Source organism: Empidonax traillii, unplaced genomic scaffold (assembly GCF_003031625.1).
Source record: "Empidonax traillii isolate 1590-97213 ecotype Southwest subspecies unplaced genomic scaffold, ASM303162v1 scaffold101:size1699134, whole genome shotgun sequence".
Lineage (NCBI taxonomy): Eukaryota > Metazoa > Chordata > Aves > Passeriformes > Tyrannidae > Empidonax > Empidonax traillii.
The window spans coordinates 375,254-400,739 of record NW_020955294.1 but is presented as its reverse complement, the minus strand read 5'-3'; the positions used below and the strand labels follow the sequence as shown (position 1 = coordinate 400,739).

The window sequence follows — 25,486 nt, the reverse complement described above, 5'->3', positions numbered from 1 at the left end:
GAACACCAAACTCAACTTGCAATGAAGGAAAGAAAATGAGCCTATGAGAGAGATGCTTTTGGCTGGCACTGCTGAAGTCGTTTCCCATGCTGCAGTTTGGAAGGCCCAGTACAGTCTGAGAGTTCCATTACTGTGCTAGTACAATTAATCAGAATACTATTCCCAGATATTCTTGCAGTTCTGATTAAATCTGTGTCCTTTTCAATGATTAAACTAGGATGACAGAAGACATTCCACAGTGTGTGATACCATTGCCACAATTCATCTCACAAGGGTGTTCTTGGCCAAAGAAAGTCTTTGTGAAAGCCTTTCTCCTTTGGAGGTTGACTCCAACTCCTGAATACATTTTGTATTTGTATTTTGTATTGCTCCAGTCAGGTTCATTCAGTCTTAAAAACCGTCTATCCATTTAAACACAGAAGGCTCTCATGTGCCAGTGCATTTTGTAAACTTATTATGCTAAGAGACACTCACCCAGATTGGAATTCAGGCGTGCTGATGGGAAGTGACACTATTGTGGATGGTATTTCTCTTTCAGGAATAAAAGGTAGGCTTTCTTCACTGTGTCAGTTAAGCCAGCACTAAATTCACTCGCTCAACTTTCTGTACCTGATGTCAGTTCAGGCATGAGTACACTTTCTGACAGTTCTATTAATAGAGGACCTAACTACAGCATTGAAGACTGAAAGGTTATATGAAACAGCTCTATTTCTATTACATTCTGTTAATCAAAATCATCCTGAATTCTTCACCATCAGGTCACTCGGTGGCAATCATCAGAAAGGGAGTTTTCTGTGGTCTCCTGCACCTTGTGTATGAATTTCCTTGTAAGGAACACAGAAGGGCCGTGGGCTGGGAAAGAAAGGACTTGGTATAAGCTGGCACAACTGACCTGGATTCCTTTATTCTGGCAGCAGATTCAACCCTAGTTTATAAAGGCAGTTTGTTTCAGTATAGGAAGCATTGGCAGCTTGAAGTGCTGTAACCTTGCTCTGTGAAATCACCTTGTGTGCAGCTGCAAACTGCCCAGTGGGGAGGGCAGGTGTGTGACCGGGGCACACATGAGTTTAGTGTTTCCTTGCCCCCCTAAAGACTCCGTGGAATCCCATCATGAAAATGGAGCTGTCCTGCCACAGCAGAGAGGGAGCTCTGCTGGCTCGCAGGTCATGTTGCCTGTCCTCAAACACACCGGGCTGTCTGATTGGGGGAGAAGCCTTGTCCCTGCTGGATGGAGTGATCCTCTGTTCTGTTCATAGCTGCTTGCTGTGCTGTCCATGCGCAAACACCTTCCTCCTGTTTGCTGAGGCAACATGCAGCACATTTGAGGAAAAGATCTCAAGATAAGAGAGATTGTTTTCCTGAATTTGCTTTATTTGTGTCTCTGGCATGCAGCCTCTGTGCAAGCATCTCTCCCATCTCTGCACTGAATGGAAGGGCAATAAGAATTTAGATTTCTTTCTTTTCTTCTGAGACTATTTCTTGTCTAATGACTGTTCAGCTCTCGCAGCCATTTGCTGTGGTCCTTACTGCATTAATCTTTTCCTTTGGCAAGGCTATATTATCATAATCATTCATGTCATGGTTAGAATAGGAAATCCTGGAACTTTTTCTGTCACCTTAAAAAGGATCAAGGTTTCAAATTCAGCATCCTGCTTTGCCTCACTGTGATGTCTTTCGTTTGACTTTCTCCCCCAGTTCCTCCCTCACGACACAAATCACAGATTACACTGGTACATAGTTTCTGTTAAGTGGAGCCTTCCAGCTGGATTCACACTGTTAACATCATCTGCTCCCCAGCTTCAGCTTCTTGGCAAACTCAGAAAGCTGATGGTAAGATAGACACAGCTCCCTGCTCATGTTCTGCGATGTTCCTCTCATTTTACATGCTGCAGTCACTGAAGAGACATTCTAAATGGCAGCACGCTGAGGTATCAGTTTTTAGGCTTAAAACCAGTCCCTGTCAGGCAAACAGGGACCATTTCTGTGTCCATTATTGCATTTGCAGGGTTGGGTTTCTCACAGTTTATATTTAGCAAACAAGTTGTTTTCTTAACAGTAAAGGCTGAGTGTTTTTAAGGGCTTATATTCAGGATTGAAATTGTCACCAGGACATAGGATCAGTTTGCTGGGCAGTTCTGTGTTCCAGCCTCCACCCTTGCACTTGGTTTTGCTGGGCATTCACTGATATATAAGTAGTTTTTTCTAAGGAGTCTCTCTTTTGAACAAGCCTGGACTGAGTTGGCTTGTGAGGAGTAAAATCTAAATTAGCTCTTCGTGTATTGCATGCAGAGGTAACATGGCCAATACCATGGATATGTATCATAAAGAGCAATGCTCTGCGAGTTCCTTGTGAGGAGAGAATTTGGGAGGAAAAGGAGGCAGCAATTCACTGTATTCTGGGTTCGATTCACAGCTCCCTGCTGGCCTCAATAAGAGCATAACAAGGACTAAAAGCTGTTCTGTTCCCAATCCAGTGTGACCTATAAATAAAGCAGGGACTAAACCTGGGCTGAACACATCAGTCTGGCCTCAAGTATTTGTGTTAAGTTCAAGGCTACTCCTACATAACAGGTTCAAAAGTTTAACTGTTACTCAAACGTTGGGCTCATGTTTCACTGGGAAGTGGGTGTGTGGAAAGGAGCGGGATTTCCTGGAAAAATCTGGACCAGTGAATCAGTAGCATGGCAAGCAGAGAGAAGCCTGGGGCAGGAACTGCTGCAGCTGCTACAACACATCTCTTCAGAACCTGCCTCCGTGCAGGGCACGAGGAAAACCTTGGTATTGACTCGTACTGTGGCAAGGCTCAGCTTCTGCAGCTGGGATCAGAGCCCTGCTGGCTTTACTCTAATCCTCCAGGATCTGCTGTGCAGGGAAGGCTCTCCATCTTCCCTACCAGTCCAAACAGGATGGACGTGCATGGCAGTCCATGGTGCTAAACTGCCTTGCCCAGGATACCACAGCAAGCCCTGGAGCCAGAAATAGGAGCTGGTCCTGACTGCCATTCCCTGATACCTGAAACCGTAATGACTGTAATGTTCAAACCTCCCCATGTGTCTGTCTGTCACCCCTCAATAAATCCAGCAGTATTCCCACTGGGTCACTGACCACAGATAAAGGTTTTGGTTGTGGTGTGAAAGGTGGACAGTGATTCCTTGAACCAGGGAGAGGGGATGTAGGTGTACATTGAGTTGTTCACTGAAGGCTGACACCTGAACAAAGTGTTTTGGCCTGACTTTTGGGTAAGATTTGTGGTGTGAATCAGCCTTGACAGGAATGGCTGTGTTAAAACAGTCTCAGGAACTGCAGGAAATCCTTATGGATTCTTATGGCGGTGTTGACTCAGGCTTTTGGCAGGAAGGTGCTGTTTAAGAGCTGGGTAAACCAGACTGACCTTGTTCCAAACTTTATTTGGATAAGCTTAAACTATTACTTAAACTGATAGTGTTCCCAGCTGGGAAATGGAGACAGGCCTGCTCATTAATGGCAGCAGAGGGTGAAATGACCCCTGAGAGGGGGTCACTTCACACAACATGGACATCATTTCTTCAGAATTGGACTTCTTCCCTCATTATTAGTGAGAAACGACATCAAAATAAAACTGCAAACAAAAGTGGCAGAAATGAATGACGAGAGACTGTGTTGAGTGCCAAAACAGTGATGGGGAGGGGGGTTAAACCAAGATGAAAATTGCAGTTTTTGAACTCCTATTTCCAAAGAACCGAGTGTGAGAGATCTTTACGTTGCAACCTGCAAAGCCAGACCTGATTGACAATCAGTTTAATACACCTGATGGAAAGCAGTCGTGAGATCCACTGCTGTGTCAGTGCTCAATCCTCGACACAAACTCAGGCATGTGAAACAGGAGGCAGGTCAGAACTGATTTACCTTTTCTGAAATGCTGGCATGTTACTGGAAGACAATAAACATCAGAATTCTTTCTTGAAGGAAACAAGGACATGTACTCAAGAATGGTTATTTGTATGTAAATTAGCTGCCAGAAGTTAAAATACTGTTTTCACTTCTTCCTTTTTCTATTGTTGGCTTAAACAAGAGATTTAAATAATTCACCGATTGTTTAAAATGGCAAGCAGCAGATCATGATTTACTTGATTTCTTTTACATTTATAATTCTTAATTATTTTCTTAAATGTTAGCAGATTCCTTATGCTTGACAGGATGCTACTTTTTGTAGCAGCACTGGCGAGGCCACTGATTTAAGAGATGTGAACATATTTCTACTCAAACTTCTGATTTTGTTCAAGTATTATTTGAAACCTTTTCTTTAGGAGACGCTGTGAGCTTTTCACTGATTCTTTCTGTTAAGTTACATGTGATGGGATTCAGTTAAAATGCACAGAGGAATCATTAATGAGAGATGAAAATTTGGTTTTAGCTCCCCCAGCTTCCAAGATATTCATACCACCAGAGCTCATCCTCCCACAAGTCAGAGCTCAGCATCCTGCAGCTTGATTTCCTGCAGAGCTGGGAAAAGGGAAAACCAAGCTGCTTCCTTTTCCAAACCCCTGTTTAGTTCCCATCTCTTCATGAACCAGTCATCAGAATGAACTTGTTGAATAAACCCAAATGAAGAAATCACTTTCTTTCTGCACCTGCAGGTGAAGCTCTGCTGGAAGGAGCTGGTTCAGCACTCCTGTGCTATTTCCAGCCACTTACTCAGTGACACCCACCAGTTCAGTGTTTTGACTTTCTCTGAAATTTCTGCAGCGAGCCCCCAGCTCCCGGGATATTCTGTACCCGCTGGTGCTGCATTGCATGGCGTGTGGGCTGCCCTTATTTCACATTTTATTTTAGATGGGGCTGCTTTTAAAAGAACACAGATACTCGGGTTAAAACAAAGAATCAGGCTTTTAAAAATTGGTTTGTCTTTTGAACTGGTAAGTTCTTCCCTTTTGCCCACATTTTGCAAAATGTATCCTAAAAAACTCATTTTGCAAAATGTATCCCAGTTGAAGCCTTTTTACCTCCCACCGTGGCTGGAAATTGTTAATCACGAGGTATAGAAAGTGCTTGGCAACAAAGTGAATTTTTTTCCCGGAACAGTAAACTTGCAGTTCTTGGAGATATGCTCATATTTGTACCTGACACATTCTGGTGCCTTTGCTAGCCCAAAATTAGTGCAGTGCACAAAAGGGAAGGAAATCTGTCAGCAGACAGGGAGGGTTTGGATCGAAATTCCGAGAGGAACGGAGCAGGGGGATATAACACACCCTGCCCAAGGGCTGGGCATGAGCACAAGCAACAGTTCAGGTGCCAGACCCCTCAGTGTGGATGCAGCTGTAGGTGTGGGATGAGGAACAGTCCCACAAGGGAAGGTTGAGGTATTGTAAATCCAGCCATGGAGAGTCATAACACAAAATTTGCCTCTACTGGAAAACTGTGCAACCAGAATTCTGACATTATACACGGGTACTGTGGCACTGAATTTGGTTTGTCTGAGCTCACTGGGGGGCTGGGCAGGCCTGGTTTGCTTTTCTGTCAGGACTGTGAACTCCTTGGAGGAGGAGAAAAGGGGGGAGGGAGAAGGGAGGCAGTGAAAACACAGGTGGCTTCAGTTATATTTGGCTTTTTGAACAGATTAATCACTTTGCTGATTTACACCGGCCTTATTCTGTAGTTTGAAATTATTTCTGAAGGAAGCTCTTTAATGAACTGACTCAGAAGATGCTCTGTTGACATAAGCCTTGTTGTGAGGTAAAGAAAATATTTTTTTATTTTTTGGTAGTTTGGAAAATGGAATGACTGCAGTTTTCCATGACTTTGAGAAGCCAGTTAAACTCCTGGGGCTGTTCTGGACTTTGAAACAAAGGCTCTTCCATTTAACTTTGGGATTCACAATAATAAATTCTCATAACACTTTTTTTCCAAGCAAATGCACCAGCTGAAGTTGATATTAATGCTCCTATTGGTAAGAGTCATAGCATTATATCAGTATTACTTTCTACTGTGTGTTATTTTTAGCTTAAGACAACAGTGTTACATAACAGGGGAACGTGATTAAAAACTAAGTATCGACTATTGTGAAGAGCATCCAAAAAGCTACTTTGAAGTAAATGGAAAAGAGACTTTGCTGGTTGCTGGCTCATTGGAACAGAGAGATTATAGTTCTTCCACGGGTGTTGAACTTGTCTTAAGCAAAAGTAGCTTCTTGAGCTCATGAGAATAAAATTCTTTTATTATCACTCTGAGATTCTGTATTATTATGCTGTACCAAAAGTGTTTAAAGTGCAAATGCCAACGTGATTCCAGGCAGGAAAGGAGGAAAGGCCAGAGGCTGTTCAATTTTATACCTTTCAATTTTATATGGAACTTGATTTGGAGACCAGGCAAAATTTCTGGTAACGTGAGGAGTGGACGGAAGGAGATTGTGAACAGAACAAATGGAGGGGGAGTGAAAATTCTACCTCTTTACTTTCGTATTGCTAAATAATTAATAGAGGATTCATACAGTAATTTTATTACTATCATTGCAAATTTTGCAAAGCAGAGCTTTAAGAACCGAGTGCTGAAGCCTGAAAACATCTTGGGCATCAATTAACAAGAATCAGAGCTGTATTAGTGTTAATATTTATTGCTTTCTTTCTCCCTTTACAGGTGTCATTTGCTTTGGAATGATAGGCTTGAGGTGCCTTTGCTTCAGCACAGGAAGTGCAGAGCAAGGAATCCTCCCCAACTCCTTGTCCCCAGATTTCCAATGTAACTACAGATCATCCTTCCCACACTTCACATTTTTTTTTTTGCTCCATCTTTGTGGATTTTTTGGGGTGTGTTTCATTAAAAGCAGACATTTGACTGGCCAGGATTTGTACAGATTTCTTTATGTCTAGAGGGTGAAAATCAGACAGAAGATGCCCAGGACAAGAGTGGATCTGGCCGCTTCCTGCATTTGTTGTGTTGCTGGGGTGAGAGCTGCCCTCAGGTACCCATCAGTGATAGTATAGGTACATTTTAATCCCAAGTCCCTGTCTGAATTGCACCATAACTTTAAGAACTTCCAAATATTTACATCATAACTGTCATAAACATCAGCATGCTGGGGTTAGTGCTTCAAAATGACCAAGTTTTTCTTTTGTTGCTGGCAGAATTTGTTTCCCAGTGCTGTCAACTGAGCCTGGCTCCAGTGAGCTCATGTACTCACCCTTCCCAAAGGGTGAATTTGTCTCACTTTGCCTTACTGGAAGCACTGTGGGTGACAGTAAATCTCCTTGTGCAGGACTCTCTTCTGGGAAGTAAATTAATTCTCAATACTTAATTAGACTATTTTTAATTTAAATCGGTGTTTATTCAAATTTTTAGTTAACCCCAACCTTAACATTCTCTGCAGTGATTAACATACTGTGTTCACTTGCAGAATAGTCTTCCCTTTCAGTCTGGAGGTAGCAGGGCTGGGAAGAAAGAGCCTGATAGGGAAAGGCCTCTCTTTCTGTTCTGTCAATACTTGTCTGTCATTACTCATAACGGGTGACTCCTTATCTGTCATGCTGTTATCTTAATTAAGAGCACTCTGGTGTATCAAAGTGAAGATTGCAGTGGTCAACTAATGGTTCTTCTGGGGATGAAGGTCTCACTGTGGCAGAAAGGTCAAAACATAGGTTAAAGAGACACTTAATCCCACAGTTCCTTCCCAAATCCAAGCAGATGTCACAGCCCTTCTCTGCTGTAATTGTGTCAGATGTAACCAGAGTCCTAAAATGTGAGCAATTCACTTATCAGCGACACCAACAAAAACAAGCTGGAGCTAAAAACACTGGTAAAGGCCCAAGCAGATAAACTGGGGAGTGAAATCATATCCTTGGTGCCTGGGAACTCAAATACCTCTGTTCTCCTGCCCTCCAGGAGCTGTTCTGTGCTGGAGCAAACCTCAGCTACAGAAGCAGCTCTGTTCAGTGCTGTGCAGCTTCCTCCTTGATGTTAGAGCAAAATGTTCTCATTTGCAAAGGAGATTTTTTTTCTTTTCTTTTTGCTTTCCCAGAGAAGAAGGAGGGAGCAGTTAATAGAACTGGAGCTTGTTCATCTGCTGCTGCTCTGTGATTATGAGCTGGAACTGTAATTTCTTCTGCTGTACCTTTTGGGACAGAATTACATGGATACAACCGAGGAGAATGTTACCTGTGAGATGAGTTATTTAGGTAAGAACCTCAAGAAATTTTTTTTTTATAAAGTTGCAGTTTGTTTCTTAATTTAAAAGATGCAGGGGAAGAGCCTGAACCTGCTTCTCAGCTCAACTAAAAGCATGATCTGCATTCCAGCAAGCAGGAAGTTATATATAGCTTATTTGTCAGTAATAACGAAAAAATGGATTTTATAGTTTATTGTGTGTAAATCTGATTTGCTATCACAAGACTAAAGTACATTTCCACTGGATCCACACTGTGTTTTGTGCTATTATCCAGGCAACGTGAAACAAAGCGTTTTAGATGGAAATTCAGGCTAAGGAGGCAAAAAGGATGTGGTGGCTAAAAATGTAGCATTTATTGAAACTCACAGAATGAGAATCTTCCAGGCAGATATTTTCCAATTAAGTGTAGAGTGAATCAGGTGCTCCAGCTGGTTTTCTTGAAGCTTTTTGGTAACAGAAGATTGCTCATGAAGTGCAGTGAACTCCTAAAGATTGTTAGTCTGGGTGATTGAGTCCCTTGCTACATATTTGTTCCACAAGATGTAGGCAAAGGCAAGGCACAAATTGAATAATGGCTCATACACCTAGTTCTGCCTGCAAAGGTGGAAAAAAACTGTGGCAATCTGCTGTTGATTATTCAGCTACTGAATTTTATCCTAAAATCCTAAACATTTCCTATCAGTGTTTGGAGTCATTAGCAGTTGCATCCTGAACGTTAATTGTGATTAACGTGGCCACAAATACTACAGAGAGAGAGCAGATCCAGCCAAGTACAGGTGCACAATTTCTCAAACTTCCCTCCCAGCTCCCCCTGTCCCAGCCAGGACGGGCTGTGCATTCCCAGGCAGTAACAGCCTGGCAAAAGTGCATCAGGCTGGAGCTGAAAGGCCAGGAAAACGCACACGTTGGGAGATGAGTCATCCCTGGACTTCTGTGAGGCCGCCTTTTATGAGCGCGGGGGGAGGCGTTGGCTCTGTAATCATCTGTAACCGAAATTCCCGCTGAACTCACACCTCACTGCCCTCACTCAGTTTGGTCACAGCTTGGTTCGAGCTGCAGGTCAAAGTGCTGCCTTGCACACCTGCAGCCAGGTGTTCATGGCTCAGTCCAACAGTGTTTTAGCACTGCAGGCTGGGGTCAAACACGGCCTTGGGGCCAACACTGGCGAACCTTAAAACCCCCTCAGGCTCTGCCATAAATCTCATCCCTCTGCAGCTCCTCTGCACTCATTATCATTGTCTTCAGATCTCCTCGGAGTGGAATATTTCAGGTAGGTCTAGACATGCATTTATTGAGCTATCTGTCTACCAGGATGATGTTAAATTTCACTCTTCTGATCTTTTCAGACACTAAAATGTCTCCGTTTTGTAGCAATCCATATCTCAGTTGATGGCAAAATCTCATGATTTATGAATCTGCTTCCATCACAAGGGGTTAAAATTACCTACACCATGAAATACTGACCATTCTTATATGGTCTCCAGTAAATACTGCTGGTTGCAACCATACTGCAGCCATTAAATACAAGCTTGCAAATACACACAAGTATATATATATATTTTTAGGTTACTTTATGTTCTCTGTCTGAATCACACATAGAAAGATACCAAAAGCAACTTATTTCTTTCTTCCTAAAATCAGGATTGTTAGATCTAGTCAACAAGGAATATTATTTCCATGTTCAATTCTTTCACAGACTGTTGCTGTTTGCTATTCTGTGGCTTAATAAGCTCCTTTTCATTACATGTAGAGAAATGGTTTGGTGTAGTGGTATTCTGTATTCCACACAGCTGGAGTGGATTGTCACAAAGTTTTGCAGGAATATTTGGTGCAGTTTTGTCTGGATGAACAGGAAAGCTGTGGTTGGAGACCAGGACAAGCAGGCAGTTAAAGGCAGAAGGTTACCAAGGAGTGATGGCTTTGGGAGCTGACAGAGGGAGGCAAAGTCCCAGGGGCCTTTCAGAGAACACTGCAGGCTTGTGTCCAACAGTGACAGCCAGAGGGGATGGATGTCCCCAGAAAGGGACATCAGAGGGAGGGGAGGGCTAGTACCAGTGGCCAGGTAGTACAGCAATAAAAATCATGTAGTGGAAGTGACTGAAACTTTCATGAAGGGCAAAAAGGGAATGAGAAAAGTTTAAGAGGAGTTTAGAACTGGTAATTTGGTGTCTGTGAGGAACATTTTCTGTTTAATCTGACTGTGCCTTTGGAAAATTTAGAATTTGGAAACTGTGTTTCAGAAAAGCAGAACTGAGTTCTTTCCTCAGCAGTTACAGTTAGAAAGCTGCTTTTGGCTGGCTGTAAACATCATGTCTAGCAGTAAACGTCAGGAGTTGAAAGCGATATAAGAATGTGCCTGGGAAACTCCGAGGCCGTTGGGATCAAAAGGCATTTAATATATGCAAAGTGAGAGTTTAAACCCTGACGAACCGCCCTGTGAGGCGGCATCAAACATGGGAAATATTCCTGCTGAAGGATGGAGAGGCGGGAGAGCCCGGGCTTGGAGCGCCATCGAGCGGCACAGCCGGGCAGCACCTCGGCACCGCCACGGCCCGCGGGAGCTCGGCAGGGCCATCGGAGGAACGAGATTTATTTAATATGTGTGTGTGTGATTGTCTTTTCTCCACTGCTGCGGGTAGAGATAAAGGTTTTAATCTCTACGAAGCTGTGCTGCTGCAGCGTCCTCGTGAAGGGTCGTGATCCTCCAGCATCCTCGCGAGGGTCAGCGGAGGGGCAGGCAGCGATCCCTCACTCTGGGAGCACTGCCAGGACTCGAGGGGAAGGGGAGAGCTCAGTCAGGGCGGGTTGGGTTGGATAGCAGGAAAAAGTGTTTTACCCAGAGAGTGGGTGGCACTGAACAGGCTCCCCAGGGCAGTGGGCACAGCCCCAAAGCTGACAGTTCAGTAAGTGCTTGGACAACACTCTCAGGGATTGTTGGGGTGTCTGTGCAGGGCTGGACTCAATGACCCTGAGGGGTCCCTTCCAACTCAGCATATTCGGGGACTCTTTATTGCTCCCAGGCACAGTCAACTCTTGACTTCACTGGTTTAAAGCAGCAGTGGGATTCATGGATAACGTGCCATGTACTCAGAGAAGGGTCTCTAGCAGAGAAAAAGGTAGCAGTGATAGTGTTGAGTAGAGCACAGATTGGTTCCTGGAGGCCAGCTGAACATTCTGAAATGTTTCCAGACACAAGCTGACTGACATGGAGCTCTCTTGAGCAGGAGTGAGGAGAGATGCCCATGATCTGTGTCTAAAAAGTTGAGAGCTAAGGTGTTTAAAAAAAAAAAAATTCCTCTTGAAATAAAATTAATATCAACTTAGCCATGATTAAATTAAAGTTGCCTTTTGGTTCATGAAGAACTAGATCTTCACAAGCTGAAGACAGAAGGAAATACTGCACTGTGAAACTCACAGAAGCAAAGGGGCCTGGTTTTTACAAAATGGCCAAGAATACTAAGTGCTATTTTGCTTTTCAGTTTAGTCTGAAGTGTGAAACACACAGTTCTTAAAAAAGCCCCAACCACAGAGGCTTGTCTTCATGCCTGAGTCATGAACCATAAGCAGTGCTCATTCCAATTAGCTGCCTCACTCTTAAACTCAGAGTTTACTGGTAATTTTCACTTTAAACTTTTTTAACAGGGTGCAAAAAATAAATTACTTTCTGAAGTTGGTAATCCACAAAATGGCTCAAAAGACCTGTGACTGAACACTGTAATAAATGTGAGTGGCCAGAAGAAAGGCAGCAAATTAAGGTACCTACATGCACCAAAAGGACAAGAATGCCCTCCTGTGCCCTCTGATCTTCACTTTTTGGACTTGTTTTTGGGGGGAATAAGGGGAAAAAAAAAAAACCTTTGCACAATTCAGAACTGTGGAATATGCACAGTTCCAGCAGGGGTGAGGAAGAGTGTTGGTTTCCATCTCTCTGCTTACTGGAGCATTTTGTGGTGTTGGTTGGTTTTGTTTGGTATTCCCCCTGAAAACACCAAACAGAACCAGCACCTAGTCTGGACTGTGAGTCTGCTGCTGATTTGACCCAAAAAGTCAGGAACTTACTGGGAAGGATTTTGTTCTGGGGGTAGATGTGGCCAGCACAAAGCACATGGGTGGTAACAGCGAGCAGGGACTGCTCAGGTGGCAGGGCCAAGGCCACAGAGCTCGGTTTGAAAGGCTGGGGTTGTGGATGGGAGAGAAAGCAAATGACTCGTCCAGAGTTGCCCAGCAAGTGCGTGGTAAAGGAGGGCTCAAGTCAAACCCAGGTACCTGGCCTAGCAAACGAGCTTCCCCTTATTTCTTTCTCTCTCTTCTCTAAAAAGACTATTTTTAGCTCTGTCAACTCACTGAAACCTTACCAAAGATTATTGTTATTTTTGCCTTGCAGTTTCTGTGATCACTGCGGAGTTGTGCACTTTCATTTCTCAGGTGCACACCAGGTTACTCGGCTTTTGTTTACATTTCCTTTCCCTTGCCTTCAGGGCTCTGCTCTTCAGCACTTGTGCAAAAGCACAGCCCTGCAGCTCCTTTCTGGGTAAGTTCTGCTGCTGCAGGAACGTTTCATGTCGCTTCTCAGGGCCGGAAATGACCGTAGAGTGATTGAAGTTCCTCAAAGCCCAGCACAAAACTGGTGTGTGGGTTGGTGCACTGGGGGAACACTCCATCATCCCTGCAGGGTGAGGGGGACATGCAGCCCCCCTGTGCTCAGGAGGACACGGGCTTGCAGCTGCAGCCACTGCTGGAGGGCCAGAACTACGGAGCTGCTGCAGCAGATGGGGCACCGTGTCCAGCTGTGTCTGTGCCACGGAGCAGCCCAACAAAGAGGGTACTGCTCATGCTGTGCTTTGGGAATTTATTAAATTCCATGGATTGGTTCCTTGTGCCAGGTGAGAGCCTATTTTCTTCCTCTAAGGAAAAAAAAGTTTAAGTTCTCAACAGCTCTACTTAACAAATGTTTTTAAAGTAACAATATGCTTTATGTCTTTTAATTTTTCTTCACTTATCTGCCTTAGCCTGTCGTGCATACTCATAATAAAACTTCCAGTTATAAACCTGGAAGCACCTAGGAATGATGTATTAGTTCGTAAAGATTCCTAGAAAACTTATAAAGATCACGTAATATTTTAAAATCTCTTATAAACAGACTTTAGCAAAGTCTATTTTTGTGTCTGGACTCTACAGAAGACTGACTAAGGAACTTCCCTTTGCTGTGCAGAGCAGTTTACCAGGCCTTCTTTGGATCTGGTAGATTCAACATGGCATTCCTTTATCTGGAGAATACTGATGCCATTCCCTCCATTAAAAGTCCCCAAACTATGTTATCTTTGTGCCACTAAAAGCTAACTCTGTTATGTTAACTTTGGGCTTTCTTAACTTCCTCGTGTGCTTCCTGCAATGAGGAGTAACATGATTGTGTAAGGAGAGCAGAGACCCACTTCCCTAAGCATCCCCTACCAAATGTACAACTTGCTGTCTAAAAAATAATATCCTCCCTCCAAAATGTGATTTTTTAACTTTTTTTTGTTGTTTTTCTTAGTGGTGAACAACAAAGAGTTGCTTCTAGTAAACTGGTGGGGAATCTGAGGGTTTTTTCTTACAGTGTAAACTGTGGTCTGTGTAAATTCTTCTGTTTAGCATCACTCCTAAGGATCTACCATGCTGCCAGGGATCTGACTTGGAAATTAGGAGGAAACATTTGTTGTCAGCTTGCTATTTATTACTTCTGAGTGGCCTGGAAATCAGAAATGTTTTAAAACCTTGAAAAAACCCAAAGGGTGGATTGTTAAATTTGGAAGGAATACCTAGTGACAGTGCCCAAAGTAATTATTTTACCACTTAGACCATTCAGAAATTCAAGACACTCAGTCAGTACCTTTCAAAATGGAGAGGGGAATGGGTTTAGGAGTTTAAGCTTTTTTTATTTTGAGTACCTCTGAACCACACCAGTAAGAGGGAAGGAAGCAAGTAGGAGTGGGTGAAAACATCTTCAGGCAAGAACTGGGATGTGAGGAGGGGATGCACTCAGAAGAGTTAAGTGCAAGCAGCCATTTGGCTCATTCCAGACTTTGAATTGCTCTTTGTGTGTGCCAGGAGCTTGACATTTCCCCAGCACGCTCTTGTGAGCGAGGCACCTTCCAGAGCAGAGGCCAGGCCTTTGGAACATCTCCTTTAATTACACCAGATGACTAAACCACTTTTTAGTTAGTTCTGTGACCTCCTGGGCCATCTGTAAACTGCAGTTTATACCCCAGCACGAGGCTGCTCATCTGCTAGAGTTCCATGTCACTGCAGAACTCTTGCAGCAGCACTTTCGAGCTTGGCTGTCCGTGCCGGCTGACGGGGAAGAGAAGAGGGAGGTGTGAAGATCTGGTCAGAATGAAGTTGGTGGCAGTTGCCAAGCTGTGGTTTCTGGGCAGTTTTGCTCACAGGCTTTGACAGAATTTACATCAATCTTCACACAGAAAACAACCTCTTCCACTAAACTGTCTGCTGGAATTGAGTTTTCAGTCATTAAAGGCAGTGATCGTGCAGCCCTTTCCCCTCTGATCTGTGACCCTGCTCCAAGCTGTTCCGATCAATGCTTTGGCATTTGCCAATCACTGCTCAGGTCAGTTATTTCAGTCCTGCCACAATTTACCACAATTTACCAATCACAATTTTCCAATCACAATTTACTGGTGCTCAGTGTGAAAGGCAGTTTGAGATGGAGCTGTGGATCAGGCCCAGTCTAGTGTTATCTCTGATTTGTTTTAAATACTCTGTGAGTCCAAACCCGAATTCCTGTAATCCAGTTTTTCTGTGTGTTGATCACTGGCTGCCAGAAAGGAAAGATACAATTGATTGCCCTGTTTTAAGGATGCAAAACCATTGAATGAAACCACTGACTTACTTTTGAGACCGTTAGAAAAACCCTAAATGCAAAATATGTTCAAGAGCCATTGAGAAACAGCCATAAAAGCTCTGGAGCTGCCATCAGGCTGGACCTTGTTCCACAGTGACTTCAAGTCACATCAGTAAATAATGAGTGCACTGATGCTGCAGCCACAGGGACAGGGGGAACACGGATTTAGCTTTAAAATAACCCCCACAATGCTTTTAAGAGCTGCAGCAGTGTAGTTTTATGGCACAACATGGAAAACACAGTGTGGGAGCAGAGGGGCCTCTTGCTGACCTCACCCAGCTCCCTGTTCTGCTGCAGATCAGCTGCTGTGGCCACAGCAGGCAGGTTACCCAGAACTAGTTCCCTTAAATGGTCATGGCCTCTTCCTCTTACCAGTGTTATGACTTTATCTATTTTGACACAACTAAAGCAGTGTGAGAAGAAATGTCTTTTTTAAATGATAGCTTCCAATACTGGAGTACAGGTGTGCTTATTCCAAGCAGACTCTTCTGCTGTTTCTCATTGTTTCTCAGCCGTATAAAGCAGAAATGCAAGGCAGGTGAAATGGGAGATCTACAGCCTTGGCAAGACATAGAGCTGAAACGACCTTTTTGTCTCAACACCCACGAGGTACCAAACTTTGCCCCTGTTTTGTTCTACAGTGTGTCCAACTTTGAACACTCAACTTTTTTAGGTACTAATGGTGCAAAAGAAACAGAACACTTGTGGTTGAAACAGTGATTCTTATAAGACCTATAGAGTGGAAGACCATTAATTTTATCTATAGTGATAAGAATTTTGCATTCTCTGTGCATCTGTGAGAGAGTAATGGTTTACAACCTAAACTAGAAGCTAAAGGTGCTGCAGTTCTTGCAAGCCCTGGTTTTGGGTTGGCACTTGCAGGGAATGAGCAGAGTGCTCTGCTGCCACAGTCAGTGTCTGCCTCTGTTGCAGGGATCCTGTTGGATATACAGAAATACTTTGGGCTCAGCGATGAGAAGACAGGTCTGCTGCAAACAGGTAATGAAACCCCTTCAGTCAGGGAGTTCTCTCTGCCTTGCCTCTCTCTGGTCTGCTCCCAAAACACAGCCTGGTTACTTAGTTCTCTACTTCCTCCTGGTGTGTGGGGTTGCTCACTTCCACTTGTGGGCAGGCTGGCTATGGTGCAAAACTCAAAGGCAGGACAGAGCAGAGTCCTTCAAAAATCCCACAGCATGTGAATCACAAAAGATGAAGGATTTCTCAAGAAATACAGAATCTGAGTAATTCACACACATTTTTTAATGGATATTCTGATTCTGCATTTATCATTTTTCAAACATCAATCCCCCTCCGAGTTCTACAAACTCAACCTGCCTTTAACCTCTGCCCTAAAAATAACGGGAGTTTATCTGAGAGATGAGCAGCACACATGACAAAAACAACCTGAGCAATATTGTGTTTGCTGGTTCTTGCATTTGCAGTGTTCACCGTGTGTTACATGCTGGCTGCCCCCATCTTTGGGTACCTGGGAGACCGCTACAACAGGAAAATCCTCCTGGGAGCTGGGATCCTCCTCTGGTCTGGGGTCACCCTGGGCAGTTCCTTCATCACTCAGTCGGTATGTTGCTGCTTTAGAGGGTACTGTGAAAATAATCTGCTTGCATCTTGCAGGAGCTGATAGAGTCCTTCTTTAACCACATTTGGAAAAGCATCAGTGAGCACTCACACCCCAAGCCTGGACTAAAGGGACTCCATGCAGGAATGCTTTATGGGATGCTGGAAACCAGCCTAGCTAGAAGAGCCCACACATTACTGCTGCAATTGAGGGGATCTCCTTTTTACCCTGAATGTTTGCTGTCTGTGACCTTACAGTGTGGCAGCTTGTGGGGCAAGCATGTGCTCTATCCACCCTATCCCGAAATTCCCTCTGGGTGTCCCTGTGGGAAGTCAGTGCTGGGCAGAAAGAGAAAGCCCAGCAGTGAGATGTGAGGGGAGCAGGAGTGAGTGGAGGGAACACAGACATAGGCAAAAGGCAAGTCTGATTTCCTCTGGCACATTTGATCCACCAAAAGGCTCCTCTCGAACAGTAAGCTTTCCTTCTGCCATGGACTCTCTTGCACTGTAACATGTCTTTCCCCTGCAGTATTACTGGATGTTTGTTCTCTCACGAGGACTGGTTGGCATTGGCACGGCCAGTTACTCCACCATAGCACCCACCATCATTGCAGACCTGTTTGAGGAAGGAAAAAGGACCACAGTGTTATCTCTCTTCTATATCTTCATTCCAGTGGGAAGGTTGGTTTTCTTCCTAGTAATTGCCTGGCCTTTTGAAATTCTGTCTGACCACGCCTGCAATTCAATATACCCCGAGCCTCAGTTAGATATATTTTGATGTATATCTGCCTTGGCTCTTGCAAAGGGATTTGTCACTTCCTTAGCAAGTTTGAATGGAGCTGATTAGGTTTATTTCTGTACTTATCTGGAAGAAAAATTCGGGTTTTTTCCCCAACATTTTTAGGGAGAATCTTAACTCTAGCTTTGAATAAAATATTGAATCAATTCTAAACGAAATGTGTGCTTGGGGGTTATGTAATGTATTTCAGGGTTTTGGAACACAAAAGCTTTTAGATGTTTGTTTATTTGACAAATCTTTCAAGAACCCTCCACTAAATGTCTCCCACTGAAGCACTGGCACTTCCCTCTCCTCTTTTAGTTAAATTCACACTGTGTCAAGAAGAGGAGAAGAGCCTTGTAAGTAGTTTAGAGACATACTCTGTACTAGAGTACTCTGTACTAGAGGGAGCCAAGGCTGGACCCAGAAGGCAGATTAAAACTAAAGAAATTCCTGCAGGACATAATTCCTGTGGCTAGCACAGAGAGGACTGAATAATAAACTGCTTTATGGGCTGTTTGATCTGGGTTTGCGGAGTCATTCGACAGGATATGGACTCCAAGGGGGAATCTGGGCCATTATTGCCACTGTCTCAAGTCTGGCAAGTAGACTTGCACAGACCATGAGGGTTGTTTCTGTTTATCCCTTTTGAAAGCTCTGACAGAACACTTCTCTGTGCTCCCCTTACCACCTGTCGTTGCAGCCCTCCAGAGTCCATTGGTGCTTTCTGATTAGTCCTTTGTGTTCTCACAGTGGCTGTGGTTACGTGCTGGCAGCTGGCATGGCAAGGAGCACAGGGGACTGGCACTGGGCATTCAGGGTGAGTCACTGCACCAGAATCCTCACAGGGTTTGGATTCCTTACGTTCACTGTGCTAAGAGAGGGGAGCAGTGCAAGGACTTCCTGCTGCCTGACTGCTCGTGAATGTGGGGTTTAAGGGAACTCTTCTTGCAGCACAAGTGGCAGATTCCTGCCTGGTTCTGGTAGGTGGAGGTGAAACTGTACAGCAGCCAGGGCAGGTGTTGATGTTCCTCTTAGCTGAGGACACATTTGGAATGGGTGTCACTGCACTGAGACCTCCTCAAACAGAGGAATCTGAAGGTAAAATTACCATTACACTGGCAGCACCAGTTTCCTCCAGCACTATTGGGAGCATCTTCCATTATTTGAAGGTTTCAAGAAAATAACTCTTCTGTTCTGGTCACGTCATCATGACGCCTCTCCATCCTGAACACCCAGTGCTTTGGAAGCACTTTGTCAGATCCTCCTACCTTGTGTGCAAAATGAAGTGGCACAAGCAGGTGAGTGGGGCAGAGTGTTTACTGCAGCACCCCTGGGATGTTGTTCAGGTAACACTGGTGACTGCATCACTGAGCCTTGTGTTGGTGGCCACAGCACCACAGGACAGTTTTCTTTCTTCACATGTTTTTCTTCAAAATCAGAGGAGGCAACCAAGCACCTGTAGGATGGAGAGGGAGGGTATATTATCATTCCTCCAAAGTCACCACAAATCACCAACATCACTCCTCCTCTTTACAAATGTGATCTAAACCATATCTATAAGGAAACAGGCATCCTTCACCTAACCAGCCTTGTGTCTACAGGTAACTCCTTGCATGGGGGGTCTAGCACTGCTCCTTCTGCTGCTCCTGGTCCCTCACAGGACCCAGAGAAGGACAGCAAGGTACAGAGCACTGAGCATCTCCGGCACAACACAAGGAGCAGATGAGACACCAGATGTACACAGAACTGCCGAGACCACTTGGTGTCAAGATGTTGGATCCCTTGCCAAGAAGTAAGTAAGTAAGTGGTTTGAGCAAGAAAGGTTCCCTGCACTGAGAGTGGCCATCCCATTACAAGCAATATGTCCTTGGAATTCCGCTCTGCTCCTTTGTGTCTTTGGCTGTTTGCAAGGGGGTGGAAACGCCCTTAATAAAAACCATTCTTCCGCTCTTTCACAGGAATGCTACAAAAGAAATCAAAGATTTCTTTGCTTCTTCTATCCTCCCATTTGGAGGAAGGGGAAGGAGGCAAAGTTATGGCAGTGTGCTCCTATTTAAATCCAGCTCTACTTTCTACTAAGTTTCCCCTTCCCTCTTGCTTTAGCCCTTAGTGAGCTGCTTTGCTTCAAGCTCGTTATTTGCAGGTGTAAATTTATCTGTAACTCTTATTACCCGAGGAAGGTGGGATCAGCACGTCTCAGGCAGTCTCTGTGTGGTATTTGGGAGCCCTGATACACGAGGTGACAGTGTTGGGCTCCAATACACTTTATAAAGCGACTGCCCACGCGTTCAGAGCAGCTGAGCGGTGGCTGGCAGATGACCTCTTCCTTTAACCACACAAAAATTAAAGAGAACAACGAGCTGAGCTGCAGCACGAAGTAAATACGAACTGCAGCAGGTTTTTTATCGTGCGGTCAGTCCGGTGCCAGCGGGGCAGGAGGAGGAGCGGCAGCCGGGCTGGGAACAGCAGAGGCCGCTGTGCAGCTGTGCCAGCCCCGCTCCGCCAGCCCCGAGTGCTGCCAGGAGAGGCTGAGGGAGCTGGGCTTGTTCAGCCTGGAGAAGAGGAGGCTCAGGAGTTGCTCCCTACAACTCCCTGATAGCACGGTGGAGCCGCGTGGGATCGGGCTCTTCCCCCAGGCAACTATCAGTAAAACGAGAGAGCTGTGTCATAAGCTCTGCCAGGGGAGGTTTATTTGGATATTAGAAAGAAATTCTTTACAGAGAGGGATCAGACCTCGGAATGGGCTGCCCAGGGAGGGGGTGGAGTCACCATCCCTGGAGGTGTTTAAGGATAGACTGGATGTGGCATCAGTGCCATGGGCTGGGAACCACGGCGGGGTTGGATCAACAGTTGGACTTGATCATCTCAGAGGGCTTTTCCAACCCCGTCAATTCTATTATTCTATGACTCTTCTTCCAGAGGTTCCAGCATTCTCTAACCGACAATTCAATTTCCATCCCGATTGCAGTCAGAACAGCAAGTACCCCAGAGATCCAGTTTGCTGGATCACAATTTTTAGGCAGCACAGCCTGAAGCAAATAAAACGTGAATTTTCCTGAATCAAAAATGAACCTTCCTGACATATCAACAACTAGGCTATCACCAAAGTTTCTTTCCAAAAAGATGTTCCAGCAATGTTGTAAAAACAGATTTTATTTTCTTTTCCTTTAGCAGTTGATTTTCAAAGCATAAAGTCATACTGCCGAAAAAAAGGTGGTTCCACTTTTCATCAAGTCCAAGAGTCCTTCATCTTTAGAAGATGGAGAATTGGGTTCAGTTCTTAGCAAATCCTCTAATCTGGTGGTCACCTGGTCATTTGCAGGAGTTAAAATTTCATACCTCCCTACTGACCTTAAAGGGGACTTTTTCCTAAACTATCAACTAGAGAGAGACCAGCAAAAACTTAATTTTCTCCTAGAATAGGGCAGGAAGGAGACAAGGTTTGGACAGTTTTTTAAAATGCTTCTCCTTTGGTCTGAAAACTCTCTGTGCAGACTGACAGTGTATTTTTACCCACTCAGAGTTAAGGAGGGGTTCAGCCACTGTACCTTCACAGTTTGGAGGACCCAGATGTTACTCTCGTTTATGCTGGTTACAGAAACAACTTAAAACCATCCTGAGGCACTTACACGTGCACATAGAACACTTTCCTTTAGCTACTAAGCCCTTAAATTCTTGCCCACTCTCTATTGTTGTACTTCTGCTATCAAAAAATCCACAGCAATTGTTTTAGCAGAAGCTGGCAATGGAACATGCAATAACCCAGGATTTAACACAAAATCAGTAGGTCATGGCCTTTGCTCTAATTAGGACTTTATTGTTGACTTTCATAATAAAGCCTGATCAGAGTTCAGATATTCAGGGGAGTGGGGTTTGATTATAAGATGTCTGAATGAATTGTTTTGTCATCTCTTGAAATCCTGGGCATTGCAGGTAGGCTCTCCCTTCTCCCTCACACCGTGTTCTTTTAACCTCTCCCCTTTGTTTTCCTTTCACTTGCAGCTGCAGTTTTGTCTGGTCCTCACTGGGTGTGGCAGCCATGACCTTTGTCACTGGAGCCCTGGGAATGTGGGTACCGCTGTTCCTGTACAGGGCACAGCTTGTCCAGGGCATTGTCCCTCCCTGCCTCCAGGAACCGTGCAGTTCATCCAGCAGGTGAGCTGGGACTGTGGAACAGCACTAAATCACAGCTCGTTTCCAAAGGGGGGAGGCAGGACGTGACTGAACACTTCTGGTGAAGGCAGTGGGGTGGGAATGTCAGACTACATTGCTGCCAGCTATGCTGAGACACTCCTATTTGTTTGTTTATAATCAGTTAACTGGGAAGATGCTGCCAGCCCTGTTGAAATAAATTGGGAAGAAGCAGTAACAGGAACACTTGTAGGGGAAAAAAAAAGGAGCAGCTTTAGCAAGCAGATTTAAGTTGACAAATGACTGTGCACCCCAAGCTACTTAAATACACATTTAAGTACGTTTAAATCCTGTGTTTTGGTGACTTTCCCATTATCTGCTTGTTAGTCTGGTTTTAAAATCCCTGCTGTGTTGGCCAGGTGATTGTGGCTCCCAGATGAAGAAAACTTGATGATTTTGATCTAGTCCCGTATCATTGCATCAAACCAGCATCATTTGCTCTTGTGGGGACCTGCCAGCAGAGCTCTGCTTACAGAGCACATCCAGACCAGTGAAGATCCATGAATAAGCATCAAATGGTGGGTGGGAAGAGGAATTTACAAGAGTAGAAGACTTTGAAGTAATCACAACTTTTTGTAGATGACTTTTCCCCAGCTAGGAAGAAGAGAAGTTTCCCCTTATGTGTTACCAGAATACAAATGTGTTCTGTGTTATCCAGAATACCAAAATGTAGTCAGTGCTGCTCTCCAGTCTCTGTGGCTGCCTCAGTCACAGTGAGCACTGGGACTGACTCCCTACCAGTGGCCTCCACACAAGTGTGTCCCTTTCTCCTGGAGTTATCCCAGATGTGGTTTCAGTCTCTGCCTTCATGATGCATTTCAAAGAACTAAGTGCTTCCTACATTGCCTTTCCAGGTGAAGACAATTAAAGGGAAAAGCAATCATCACTCTGCTAACAGAGTCCTTCTGCTTGTCTGCAGTGCAATGACTGACCCAACTCAACACATGGATTGAATAGTCCATCCACCCCCAAATCCTTGCATGGGAAATGAATTGTCCTTCCATGGATGCCACCAGGGGCTGATAACTTCCCAGTGAACACTACTGAGAAGGGAGTGAACCCACGAGTGTGGCTGGGGCAGCAGAGGAGAGCGAACAGTTTCAGCTGTTTGGCTGTTCCTGTTCCCAGATCCAGTTTAAATACTTCCTTTGTGCAGCTGAAGGTGTTGCCCTGTGGTTTGCTTTCTAATCCACTTCTGAATTATTATTCCACAGTAGTGTTGCTGGAGCAGACATGGTCTTCAGGGAAGGGAAATGGAGCTCCTGATAGTTTAATCTCATATCCTGCTTCTTACAGGATACTTTAAAAATAACCTTGGCAGAAGCTCGTGCCAGAAGTAGCATAAGGCAGGTTTTAGACTCTTGTTATTCCAGGGGCATGTAAAGAAACAGAATAAACAACTGTGTCAGACCTGTAGCTGATGGCCTGGAGGAACTGAGCTGCACATTCCAGGACCTGTCAGGGATACTTTGAGGATCCCCCCTGGCTGTTCAGCAGTTGCAGGCTTTGTTTAAGGATCAGGGCTGTGTCCCAGACTCCCTGGAAACACCAATTCCAACGGCATCACAGCTGACTCAGGTCTTGTCCTTTCAAAGGTAGATAAATAGGGTTTTTTCAGGTCTTTGTGCAGACACTTTGGAATAGATCAGACAGATAAGGGAGCATTCTCAGACCCTAAAAGATCCCATAGGAGCCTTTCCCCAGGACTCAGCATCTGTACTTTCCTACTCCCAGTCAGCTGAGCCGTGCTTGGAGTTAGTTTAGGCTGCTCTCTTTTATTCCAGCTCCAGGTTTATTTCAGCTGCAGTTTACAACACATGAATATTCTAACCACAATTCCATGGATGCTTCAATCAGCTAATGTCACCTTGGAACTTTTCTCTCCTGAACAAATCTCTAAGATAGTTCCTCTGCCTAGTGACAATCTCTACTGTCACTATCAAGCTGGAGTGAGTGATGAATCAGAATCCTGAAGAACTTGCAGGGAGACTACAAATATGCTAAAAGTTTGTTATCTTGCACAGAAATACTTTTTTTTTTTCTTGCAGAATAATTCAGTCCTTCCTAATCATCCAGAAAGAAAATAAAAAGTGGATGCACTGTAGTTTAAAGGAACAGATCCTATCCCAGCTGGTTACTTTGCTTTGCTGTTAGAGAAAAGCTGAGGAAAATGTACAGAACTTACCACGTAACACTGAAATATTCAGGAGCGCTTGGGCTCAGAATACATCAGTCCTGCCCCAGTTTGCCTTTGGAGAACTGTCATGCATTAAACAATCAGCACCACTGGACTTTGGTTGCTTTGTCATTGAGGTCTCATTTGGGACAGAGAGAAAAGCACATGTGGAGGTCCCTTTGGAGGCTGAATCTTTTAAGCTGTTCAGACACAATCTCTCAAAGCACAAAGCTGTGGTTCCTCAGAACACATTTGCATTTGCACACACACAAAGCTGAGTGTGCTGCCCATTCTGCTCTCAGGAAATGCTCCCTGCACCTGGCACAGTTAACTATCCAGGATTCTCTGAACTCTTCTGGGAAGTGGTAGGTGTTTCCCAGAGTCAGAGAAGTGACTCATCTCAGCTGTGCAAATCAGAGAGTTATAATTTAGATGCAGATCGTTCCACGTGCTAGGATCCCTTCCAAGACAGCAGATTGTGACAAGAGTCCCTCCATCTGTGTTTCAGGGATGACTGAGTAGGCTGGTTCACAGGGTAACCACGATGACTGGGTCTCCCCTACATCACTGCATGTCCAAGCCAGGTCCAGCTGGGCAGGGTCCTTTTTGAGCCTGGGTGCATAACACCTGCTCTGTAAATGGGAAAATATCTGCTTCCCAGGACACTCATCTTCCACTGAGGCTTGGCATGACATCCACTTACAAGCAATGGGAGGGTTACATCAAATGGGGTGAAATCCAAGTTCTCCATTAAAGATTGCTCTGAAACTCCAGCTCTAAGCTAACACCGTTTGTTTTCCTACCATGCTCAACTGAGTCCTCTGCTTTGTCAGCAGCCTGATCTTTGGAGCCATCACCATCGGGACAGGAGTCTTGGGTATCACTGCTGGGGCAAGGGTCACCAGAAGGTTAAGGAAGATCTACAATAAAGCTGATCCTCTGATCTGTGCCACCAGCATGTTCATCTCTGCCCTGTGCCTCTACACAGCTCTCGTGGTGGCCCAGACCAATATCCTTTCCACCTTTGTAAGTGACCATCAGCCACCTGTCCCTGGGCATCCTGGGGAGAATGGCAAGGGGGAGGATGAGGAGGAGGCTTCTGCAGAATTCTCTGCAGTCTTTTAGGCCATTAGGAGGGTTCAGTGACTTAGAAAGTGGCCAGGGAAGAACTGGGAATGGTGCTCCAGTGCTGCCTGGGGCCTGTCTGCTGGGATCCACTCTGGGCATTCCTTGTTCCAGGACAAAGGGCAGGCAGGGCACTGCAAACTGGGCCTCAGGGCCTGCAGAGTGCACTGCAGAACAGTAAGCCTGTGTAATTAGCTGCATGGAGCTTGTCCCTTCTCCAAAAATGTAGTTAAAGCAAGTCTCAATCTTCTGTTAATTATTAATGCTACGCAGCTAATTTAGTATTCTTATTTATTTTTGCTTTCTGAATCCTTAAAGATTGGTGTAGTTGGGGCTGTGCAATACACGCAGTTCTTGCTAAGAATAATTGAGCCATCATCTTCAAAGTCTCAGATCACCAGCTGATCTTCAAAGTCAAGCTTTTGGCAAAGCAAACTGAAGCATAAATTACTTAAATTCTGTTCTTAGCAAAGGGAAAAACAGAAACCTACCAGGAATCATGAAGAGTTCCAAAAACTCCCTGTGAGAGGGAACTGAGTGGAAACCTTATTGCAACTATAATCTGGTAACAGCTAGGGAAAGACTCCAAGGTTTTTTCCTGTG

At 44.7% G+C, this 25,486-nt stretch overlaps 1 protein-coding gene across 4 annotated transcripts in view; it reads left to right on the top strand.

The window, feature by feature from the left end:
* LOC114056726 (protein spinster homolog 3-like) overlaps nucleotides 1-25,486 on the top strand; it is a 37,134-nt gene that overhangs the window by 818 nt on the left and 10,830 nt on the right. The window contains exons 2-10 of one of the 4 annotated variants that reach the window (XM_027882158.1): nucleotides 6,613-6,714; nucleotides 7,991-8,147; nucleotides 15,969-16,034; nucleotides 16,478-16,614; nucleotides 17,140-17,291; nucleotides 18,142-18,208; nucleotides 18,993-19,183; nucleotides 21,394-21,546; nucleotides 24,595-24,784. In XM_027882158.1, coding sequence (XP_027737959.1) covers nucleotides 8,102-8,147; nucleotides 15,969-16,034; nucleotides 16,478-16,614; nucleotides 17,140-17,291; nucleotides 18,142-18,208; nucleotides 18,993-19,183; nucleotides 21,394-21,546; nucleotides 24,595-24,784 — 1,002 coding nt within the window. In that variant the 5' untranslated portion in view covers nucleotides 6,613-6,714; nucleotides 7,991-8,101. Of the gene's footprint in view, nucleotides 1-6,612; nucleotides 6,715-7,990; nucleotides 8,148-12,717; nucleotides 13,021-15,968; nucleotides 16,035-16,477; nucleotides 16,615-17,139; nucleotides 17,292-18,141; nucleotides 18,209-18,992; nucleotides 19,184-21,393; nucleotides 21,547-24,594; nucleotides 24,785-25,486 lie in introns of those variants that run through there. The other 3 variants (XM_027882157.1, XM_027882155.1, XM_027882159.1) reach the window with 3 other exon arrangements.